At 34.5% G+C, this 10,149-nt stretch overlaps 3 protein-coding genes across 4 annotated transcripts; 1 reads left to right on the top strand and 2 right to left on the bottom strand.

Annotated features, from left to right (window-relative positions):
* The first annotated feature begins 762 nt into the window (after window positions 1-762).
* On the top strand, window positions 763-2,306 carry PIG-U (phosphatidylinositol glycan anchor biosynthesis class U). The gene is made up of 2 exons (XM_088041751.1): window positions 763-840; window positions 905-2,306. Exon 2 carries the CDS (start codon window positions 927-929, stop codon window positions 2,262-2,264), a length of 1,338 nt encoding a protein of 445 aa, XP_087897877.1. The 5' UTR covers window positions 763-840; window positions 905-926; the 3' UTR covers window positions 2,265-2,306.
* On the bottom strand, window positions 2,300-4,405 carry bai (Transmembrane emp24 domain-containing protein bai). Of its 2 annotated transcripts, XM_088041764.1 has the most exons (6): window positions 4,062-4,405; window positions 3,893-4,013; window positions 3,773-3,843; window positions 3,596-3,722; window positions 2,479-3,546; window positions 2,300-2,428 (listed from the first exon to the last, which is right to left on the bottom strand). In XM_088041764.1, the coding sequence occupies exons 1-5, from the start codon at window positions 4,236-4,238 to the stop codon at window positions 3,425-3,427; spliced, it is 618 nt and encodes a 205-aa protein (XP_087897890.1). In that variant the 5' UTR covers window positions 4,239-4,405; the 3' UTR covers window positions 2,300-2,428; window positions 2,479-3,424. The 2 variants fall into 2 exon arrangements, with proteins under 2 accessions (XP_087897890.1, XP_087897883.1); XM_088041757.1 differs by lacking the exons at window positions 3,596-3,722; window positions 3,773-3,843; window positions 3,893-4,013; window positions 4,062-4,405 and having other exon boundaries at window positions 2,479-3,244.
* An 875-nt stretch (window positions 4,406-5,280) lies between these two features.
* On the bottom strand, window positions 5,281-10,095 carry LOC148180842 (NPC intracellular cholesterol transporter 1 homolog 1b-like). Its single transcript, XM_088035806.1, has 19 exons — window positions 10,020-10,095; window positions 9,740-9,964; window positions 9,500-9,691; window positions 9,182-9,453; window positions 8,835-9,135; window positions 8,565-8,782; window positions 8,396-8,518; window positions 8,163-8,344; window positions 7,934-8,110; window positions 7,688-7,889; window positions 7,449-7,642; window positions 7,057-7,401; window positions 6,708-7,010; window positions 6,403-6,658; window positions 6,171-6,352; window positions 5,879-6,110; window positions 5,712-5,825; window positions 5,497-5,659; window positions 5,281-5,446 (listed from the first exon to the last, which is right to left on the bottom strand). Exons 1-19 carry the CDS (start codon window positions 10,021-10,023, stop codon window positions 5,382-5,384), a joined length of 3,750 nt encoding a protein of 1,249 aa, XP_087891932.1. The 5' UTR covers window positions 10,024-10,095; the 3' UTR covers window positions 5,281-5,381.
* Between the last annotated feature and the right edge of the window lie 54 nt (window positions 10,096-10,149).

Genomic DNA, 10,149 nt, shown 5'->3' with positions numbered 1-10,149 from the left:
GAGCGGATTTCTTGCTGCATGTTCATTGGCGAACAAGACATTCATCATAAGCGACAAAGTCGAAAAAAAAAGACAAATTGCCTATATAAAACTTTTTTGGTCGCATACATTTAGCACTGATAAAGAAAATTTTGCTTTTTTATTATTTCGAAGACCGTTGCCAATTTGGAATTTTTGTTGTCATAACTAGATCTGATGCTATTATTATTAATGGCACAAAAAATTACTTTGGATTTTTTGCCCAGTGTAATCTATGTTTTGCGATACCGTTTAGCATCCATAATGCGACTCTTTATAGACGGCGTCCGAAATGATAAAGTAAAATGGCCGCTTATGTGTCAAATAATTATAAATAAATTCATGACAAAGTACAATTTCATTTCTGAATGCGTTGTTTCTTTATACACACTTCTGGATTTCTATGTATTTCTTCGATTCGTTGCACGATTTATGTTTTTTTCGCTTTGAATGTAAACACAGTTTGTAATCAAAACAGTAAAAACCACACATTTTAAAAACAATACAATTTTCGATGTCAAATCTAATTCTTTTGAAAAAAAAATGTCTTCACTACAATCGGACAAATTTGTTTTTTTTTTCATTTTTTACTTTAGATTTTTGCGTGATTGCGTAAAACATGAATAATCGAAAAACAGTTAAATAAAAAACATCCTTCACGCATAATCCGCAAAACAGATGAAATTAAACAAAACAAACAAAATTTTGTTGCCGGCATCCAAGTCTGTGTATTAATATCGCCGGCGTAGGCATTCTCACCGCTGTACGTCATCTTCAACGTAACTTCAACCAGCTCCTAACCTAAATTGAGGCGTTTTCAAAGTATTGAATTTTATAATGGAGTAAACGCCGAAACTGTTTTTCTATTTACATTCCATATTTACAGTCGATGGCAAAATCATTTTAAAATGTCAAAGGAGAAGAGCGAAAAATGTCAAGAACAACAGACTGGACAAAAACCGTACAGGGCCGGGACTATAGTTTTAATGTACCTAATAGGACTCTCAATCCGGTACTGGTTGATTTTCTCAAGATATCAGTCAATAATTGGAAACCATATCGAAGTATCTACACCACTAAACTCGTGGAAACGTGTGTCTGAAGGACTTTATCTCCAGTCAAAAGGTATTAACCCATATGATGGCGATTTATTACATGAAGCCCCCATCACTATGCTTCTATACAGAATGTTGACACAATCACTACCAGTAGAAGTTGTCTTTCTAATCACAGACGCCCTAACGGCAATTCTGCTGTATTTTGTAGCAAGAAAGTACATGTTTCAGTTGTTTGTACAACAGGAAGAGAACAAACAAGAATATTCAGAAGACAGCAAGGAATTCCTTCTCTCTGGATTGGATTTTTGTAACTCACCCGTTTACGTAGCAGCGGCGTTCTTGTTTAATCCATACACCATTTTCAATTGCGTTGGGCTCTCCACTACTGTTTTCCACAATTTTTTCTTATCCCTGTTTCTATTTTCTATGCTTCATGGGAGAATTGTGTTTAGTACCTTTGCACTTGCTTTCTGCACAATGATGTCATTGTATCCCGGTGTACTTATAATCCCACTTTTCCTTTACTTTTTCGTTATTTACAAGAACAAAACCCAAGCTTTTGTTACAGTAGCTGTATTTGCAGCAACTTTGTACACTTTAAAGAACGTTTCATCTGTAATAACCAAAGGTGACTCTTTTCTAGGAAATGTTTATGGATTTATACTTACAGTACCAGACTTGCAACCAAATATTGGACTTTTCTGGTACTTTTTTACAGAAATGTTCGACCACTTCCGAGAGCTATTTATATGCTCGTTTCAAATCAACGCAACGATTCTTTATTTAGTTCCTCTTTCAATCAAGTTTAGGAATGATCCTTTCTTGTTAACAACGGCAGTTTTATTCTTGATTTCAGTTTTCAAGTCTTATCCTTGCATTGGCGATGTTGGATTTGTCTTGAGCTTGTTGCCGTGCTTTATTCATTTATTTAATTACTCCCAACAAGGTTTCCTGGTTGGGGTTATCTTCCTCATCACCACAGCATTGGGTCCCATTTTGTGGCATTTATGGATTTATTCGAATTCGGCAAACGCCAACTTTTACTTTGGGGTGACTTTGGCGTTTGCTATTGCTCAGATATTCCTAGTTACAGACATTCTGTTTGCCTATTTGAAACGAGAATTTTGTTTAAAGCACGGGAAAGAAAGGAAAATTGATGGAAAGGACGCTTTACTAATATTAGAGTAGAACTTTTGTAAATGTGTTGTGTAATAAAGACTGTCCATTTTTTATCCGACTTTTATTTAAACAACGACGAGGTCTTCTTCGCATTTGTCAAGGAACGTGCTGAACTGATCCTCCAGCCCACATTCTTGGATTAAGGGGTTGAATTTCACCATGATTCGACACATCTGTAATTAACTTTTTGTTTACATTGCATGATAGTGGGGAAAATACGTACGTTTTTTATTATATGAAGATATTTATTATCATAGTTTAACAAAATCAATAATAAATGCGTCATATTGGACCAGTCGCGTGTTGTCACGCATTTCCTCAAAGCCTGCAGAATGTAGGATGGTGCATCCCAGAAAATCTCAAACTCCGAATTTTGACGCTTCAAACATTCGTGAATGTCCTTCTTGTGCTTTTTATCTGGTTCTGCATTTAAATAATGTATCAGACAAAGCAAATTTTGGACAGACACTTCAGGGCACTGTTTCTTCGACGCATTTTGTTTTCGCCAACTGTAATATGCTTTTCGAGCATCACCACTAACTTTTCTGCACAAAACAGACTTTTTAACGTACTTCGTTTGCTTGAAACTTCTGTTAGCTTGTGACACTTCATCCAAATTATTTTTGCGAATTTGCTGAACGAGATCACACGTGTTTTTGTAGTCTTGCTCGTCGATGCTTTTCCTCCATTTACTGTGTTTTATTTCAGTAAGCAAAACTGTTTTTGAATGTTCAGAAGTCATTGTAAAACATAACCTTAAAGCATCACGGCTGGAAACGGAATGTTGTGTGGATTTTAGAGAACATTTTTAGTACAATATTGAAGCGATGAAGAACATGATCAATTCGTTTATACTGGATTCATCCATTTTTTATTCGTTTTGGAGTTTAATCGGCAAAACTTTTGAAAACACGAGTCAGCGTCAAACACAATGACAGACAGGGGTGCCAAGGCGTTTACTCTAAAAATCCCTAAACAGAAATGAAAGTCGATTAAAAACACGAAACATTTATTTATAAATTTACCTTACAAATTATCTCCGGGATCCTAATTGTACAAAATAGAGAAATAAATTAGAAAAGAAACGAGATTTAAAGGCATACATAAACAACCAAAAATAAACGTGGCAATGATAGAAACATAATTTGGAGTTTATTTCACTAAAAAATCTATTCAATGAGTTTCTTCGCTTTGAAGTATCTTCTTAAGTATAGCACTTGCCAAGTTGCTAATCCCAGTAGACAGCACATTGAAAATACAGAAAAATAGAGAACTCTACTATTTGTGGATTCTGAAACATAATTTTTAGATTTAAATTGACTCATTTGAAAATTGTATACCATTTGTATCTCGCATTTCTTCTTCTCGCTTCCTCATTAGTGCAAAATCTTGCACAATTTCATTTGATAAATCTTCTAATCTTTTCAACTCTTTTTCAATAGGTTTGAGTTGTGCTGCCTCTCCAAGCTTAAATAGCAATCATAATTTGGGTGTTTACTCTAGAAGGGAATACATACCACTTCATAATTCTTTGTTTCAACTCCGTGTTTCGTAACAAGAGAGACATCTTGACCAATTCCTCTGACATCTGCAGAAATAAAATTAGAATAATTGCTATCACAAAAAACTCTCCTTACTTTGTGAAACGCGAGAAATAAAGCAAATTTCATAAGTGTCGTAACTCTCGGTGTTAAACGTCAGTTTTCCCTTCGTAATGTCGTCTCTTTGGTACAAAATATGACCTTTTGAATCCCTAACCTAAAAAAAAATTCTAAAAAGACGATTTTCGTCGTTACTTCAACTTACGATACAATCGACTTTTTGTCCCATTGCTTCCGAAACTTCAAATTCTCCAATAACCGGCACATTTCCTTGTAATTCTTCTTTTAAACATTTTTGTGTATTTGGTTTCAATGTCCACATAATACATTCTGCACTAGCGAAGAAAACAAAGATTACGCACAACTGACACCACAAATTCATTATTAAGTCCTTTCTCTAACAGTTTCCTTAAAGTGCGCAGAAATTAAAAAGAAAATATCGGAAAAATTCATGAAACAGGTGGAATTATGCCAAAGCGATGAGGTGGCTCATGTCAACATTCTAAACAGAAATGCCAAATGTGGACATGACAAGAGCGAAAATCCCTAGATAAAACGTGGATGTAACAATTTGACAAAAAATGATAACAATAATGTATCATAGGATTAACTTTGTTTTAGATTATCAGAAAATCAATAAAAGAAATAAAAAATAATGACATAATAAATACGTCAATAAAAGGAAACCTAATTTGAATAAAGCGCGCGATATGTTTTAATTAAAATTTTCGGATTTATTAACTTTAATTTTTCTATAACTGCTACTGAAAATCAAAATATTTATTTTTAGCAGTTTTTGTCTCTATTCTTTGAAGACCTAAGATAATTAATACTTTCTGCACATAAAGAAAACACATTTTTCATTAAAAATTATATATCAAAATTACAAATGCGGGAGGATTGTTAAACACATTTTTGTCTGCAACTTAAATTGAGTGGAAGTATGGTGATCTTTCCTGTTAAACCATCTCAGAAATCAAAACACAATTAATCTAAACTTATTCTTCTTTACAATATGAATTTAAAAAATAAAAATAGCAATGCTGCTCAACCCGTTCTAATAAAATTTTACATTCCGCAGTCTCCGAAACTAAAGATGCAACTAATCTACTAAGAGCTTTACAATATTGCAACATTGAAAAAATTTTTACAGTTATTTTTGAATTAGCAGATTAGTAGGCATTCTTCAGTATTTGAATAAAAATTTTAATTTATAATAAATGCTTTTTTAAATAAATTAATGGTCCATTTTGTGCGGAATATTGCATTCAACAGACACCACCACGAAATTAAAATATTAAAAAAAAGAAGTTTTTTCGTAAAACATTTCTACTAACAATTTATTATACGTTTGGTTGCTCTCGTTCCTTGAGCCTTTCTTCTTGATTTTATGGTATTTTTTAAGATGATTTAGAACAAACAAGTAAAATAAAAAATAAGTTATATTATAATTTTACATTCGTATACAACATTATTAGGATTTACTGGAATACTGAGAATTTTGTACTTTTTAGTTCATTTCGTTTTATAGCACGTCATTGTCTTTTTTGTCACCCTGTGGTACATTGTTAAAGCCAAAACTGATCAAACCTAAAAACAAAAATAATCATTTCAAACATACTTTAGTAAGTAACATTTACCAATGAAACTTAGAAAAACTGGCAAAAAGATAAGTCCATGTAATGCACCTATTATCACAATACCCAAATACATCCTGAAGTAGAAAATTTGAAATATTTGAGATTGAGCAAACGCCAGCACCACAATGCCGCAAAATTTAGTCAGTGTAATTCCCGACATCACCTAAAAGATGAAATTACTTAACAAAATTCCAATCCACAGCTTAAAAACTTACAGAACTTCCCATTTCTGTGAGGGCATCGGAAGCTTTTTCCACAGAATTAAGCTTTTTTGAATGAACGTAATGATGTACTATGTGTCCGCAGAATTCTACAGAAATACCCACACTCTAAAAATGTTTGTATCAAACATAAATGTATTCAAAAGCAATGACGATTTTACCATCACTAAATTGACCAACGAGATTGCATTGAAACTAATATTCCAAAAGTACATGAGCCCCATTAAATCAATTAAAATCATGAAAACCACAACAAGAATTGTACAAGCGGAGAAAAAGTTAAATCCAGAGACTACAAAAGATACCACGAAAACACAAAGTAGAGACAATCCTAAAGATTCCAAGGCGTCTGTCCAAATCGATAGATATTGTTCAAAGTACGTGTAAAATATGCTAAAAATGAATTATCAGTAATACCCAATCGTTGTTATTTCGGCAATTAGAGTAGCACACCTGTATGGGAAAATTTCGACACCTGGCAAATCTAGAGTTTTTGTAAGATTATCACCAATATATCTAGCATACTCGAGTGCTTTAATGTAATCTTTTGACCCTTTTAAAATTGTATGATAAGACATGACATTGGACGAAATTATTGTTGCGGTCCCGGTTTCAAGCAACTCGAAATTGATACCCTAGAAATTACTATAAACATATGAACTCCTGGTTAATTAATATAAATTACCGAAAAATAAGACGGGTGACCTCCTTTAGCACAACTTCCATCAGGATTATCCATTAAGAAGAATGAAAAAAATTGATTAAAGTACTCTACGCTAGTTAAGTTCATGATATCAAACAAACAAGAAGCGCATAAGTCGTCGGCGTAATTATGAGGACAAAAAGTATTGTTTTCTATAAAATACTTGCAGCAACCTGGTGCACCAGACCAATCGTTAAAGTCGTCAACCCAAGACGTTGCTTGCGTTGCTATGCTAGTCCTTTAACATTTTCCATTGAAAATAAGTATAATGTGGGTTTTATACCTACAAGTTTGACTGCTTGAACGCTCGATACAGTTGTGTAGTAACAGAATCTTCTTCGCAGTTTACGCCTCCACAAACTCTATTTTGGTACACACTTGAAGAATAATTGACTTGTCCTTTTGTTACCCAATAAACAGGGGGTCCAGTACCCATAAGATCGTTCATAAATTCGAAATAGGTAAGCACGTGGCTATCTTTAGGCATCGAAAGTTCTTGATCTAATCCAAGCTCAATTGAGGGAACCACGGCAATGCTAATGCACATCCAAACCAAAAATACTGTTAAAACACCACAACGGCACCAAAAGCTACAAAAATTTGTTAAAACCATATCAAACGGTAACAGAATCTTACTTCATGACAAGTGGTGTAAAGTAGTTTTTCCACATATTGTAAACTAGCCCAGGGCCCATTTCTTTAGGAGGTGACTTACTTGTAATACATAACGCAATTTCGAGTCTATTACTTTCGTACCTTTTCAAATCAAGAGTAAACAGTGCGACGAATGCAGTAATTTGCAGGAGAAAATCGAAGAAAATGGCAATAGTCGCATAAATTGCAAATGTATTAACTGCCGGCATGGTTGACAGCGTACCGATCGCAAAACAGAAGATCTCCGCAAAGCTTGTTAGGAGCATACTGGGTCCTACTTGAGCCATTGTTTCGCCAATACGCTCTTCTAAAGTCAGTTCTTTATTTCTGAAAAGAGAATCAGAAATGCTCAAGTGACCACCAACCAAACCTACTGCTTCTTTCTTTGATGTGTTTGAACGATGATGAAGATATTGTCGACTCCCACCGCCAGTACCAAAAAAGGAATGACTTCGATTGTTAACATGGTTGTCGAAACTCCAGCATAGCCGCATAAACCAACAGAGCATAAAACCGATCCTAGGACAATTAGAACGCCTCCCACTCCAAGGAAGAGTTTAGTTTCAACCTAGAAGATAAAATCATTTTTGATAACTACAAAATTCAATTTTACCAAAAGTCTATCAGTGAAAGTGTATCGACCAAGAGCGAAGGCGATGTATACAAACATGACAATGTAACTGATGGCAACTGTTCCCATTTCAGATGTGGAGGTTCGCTCAATTTCGTCCTCAATAGATCTTTCTGCACTATATGCAATTTCCGTGAAGGAGGGCTTTTCGTTTGCTTCCCAATTTTTCATAAGATCTATAAATCTATAGGAGATTAGAAAATAATTTTAGAGTTAACTTCAAAGTACTTTTTTTCCCATTCCAAAGCGTCTTTCAAGTCATCTTTGTTGACCGCGTTGTTTATTAAAAATGTTAAACTCACAGACGTTGCATCAGTATAATTACTCAACAGGTTCCCTCCAAGAACCAACCCTGGCTGGATCGGACCGCCGTAAGGAGCTAAACATTTTATAGTATAAGGACTCCTAAAAATAGTTTTTCTTGCATTGAGAAACAGTTCTAAGTTTTACTTCTTACGAAAGACACTCAATAAATCTGTTTTCATAGTTGGTTGAATTAATAAATTTATCCAGATCGTTATCATAGAATCCCAACAAAGACTGAACAGTGCACATGTCGATTGTTATAGGTCCAGAAAACACTGTGACTAAGGGAGCAAAACACATTGATTCTAAACCGACTCCACTCTCCAATCTTATCTGGAAAGAAACTCAAAATCAGACTTGATGGTGTTTTCGAGCACGTCTTACATTTTCAATTTTCTTCTGAAGTTGAAACACGGTTTGTAAGAAAGTTTTGTTGAAAGCTGGTCCAAACACGTGGTAGATTATATCGGTATTATCGCCATTAGCAATTGTTTGATTGTATTCGAACTGAAATAAAAAATGAGATGCAAGCAAAAGAAAAATTTCTACCTACGCTGTCTATCCCAACTGTTTTCAGAAAAACTTGGTTCGTCCTGTAAAACGGTCGAAAGTTGGTGTCGTAAAAATCTTTTTCTTGGCGACTTCTACTGTGAGGAGCGGCCCAAATTTCGACAGGGTCCGTAACAACTTTCAAGAAAATAATTCCAATAGGTAGAGCTACAAATAGGATAACTGTTGCGACAAGCACTATTGTCTTGTTTTGAGCCATGACTAAAAGTTAAGTTTTATTTCCATGACTTAATTTTACTGTAGATTCCTTTACTTGTTCCCCATTTTCGGAAAAAAGTTTCCAACCACGTGTTCACCAAATTTTGAATACCCTTGTTTTTCGACGTTTTTTGGTATTGATTTTTATACCTGTTGAACAAATCGCCATATGTGAAACGAAGAATTAGGATTGCGATGATAGTGTTACAACCAACAACAAGCAGTACACAGGCTGCTATAAAAGAATCTTCATGCACATCACCAAAGATTGTTTGTGCAGTGGACAAATCTTCAAATTTTGCGTCAGAAGCACAATTTAGCTCGCAGTCAACGCAACTGCATGCTGTTGCGTTTTTCTAAAATTTCGTTAAGATCTAGTTTCGTTATACTTTTAAAACTTACATAAGCTTGGTCGCATTGAAGAGCATCAAACTTAATGGAATCGTCTGTATCATTGACCACAATAAATGAAATATCAAAAGGTGCAAATGTGTTGTCAGTGTTGCCCATGTAGTTGAAAAATCTATCAGCGGTACAATATTCAGCTCCATATTCACCACATACGGATCCGATAACAAAACCACTGGAACTTGGATAAGAGACACCTTTACAAGAATCGAACACTGTTGTTATCGTTTTATGGTCAATCGTTTCTTGAACTTTTTTTATGTAGTCTGGAATAAAAAATGTAGATACATTTTATCAATTATGAATACGTACATTCCCCGTTTGCATTTATGGCAGGATCTAACACTTTTGAAAAATCTCTTTGATTAGGTGCACAAGAAAATATACAATAAGTTTTAATTATATTCTTCACACAAGTTGGACACCTTTTGAAAGGTACAGTACTCTGAAAACCCTCGATCATGACAAGAGCTTGTTCTATATCGCAACAAAACTCAGGATCATCTAAAACTCAGCAATTTGAACAAATTGTGGACTTTATAAAATACGTACCAGTTTCCTCATAAAAATGTGGACAATATTCCAACATTAACTCAACGGCTTTGTCGTATTGGTCGTGATTTGAATCGAAGGGTTCAGGTTCTGATTCATTCCAACAGTTTTGAGATTTGCCTCTAGAGTCTACATTGCAAATGTGAAGCATTAAACAAGTTCCTGACACATAAGACACGAAAAATATGAGGCATGCTATTGCACAAAATATTTGATAAACGGACTCTGCAAAATTAATTGTTTAGCAAGGCGAATAAAAATTAAAAAATTGTTTGCTTACTCATCGCGAGTTCGTTAACTCCAAAACTTTAAAGGCACAAATGTGGCGATTTTAAACAATCATAGTTGTACTTTTGTCGTATCTTATCATACCTACTGATTGTCTTTAGTGCACCTGGTGTGTGCAGGTG

Source organism: Gnatocerus cornutus, chromosome 1 (genome assembly GCF_029298725.1).
Source record: "Gnatocerus cornutus isolate USDA-ARS CGAHR chromosome 1, icGnaCorn1.1, whole genome shotgun sequence".
Lineage (NCBI taxonomy): Eukaryota > Metazoa > Arthropoda > Insecta > Coleoptera > Tenebrionidae > Gnatocerus > Gnatocerus cornutus.
This window is presented reverse-complemented; position numbering and strand designations above follow the sequence as displayed.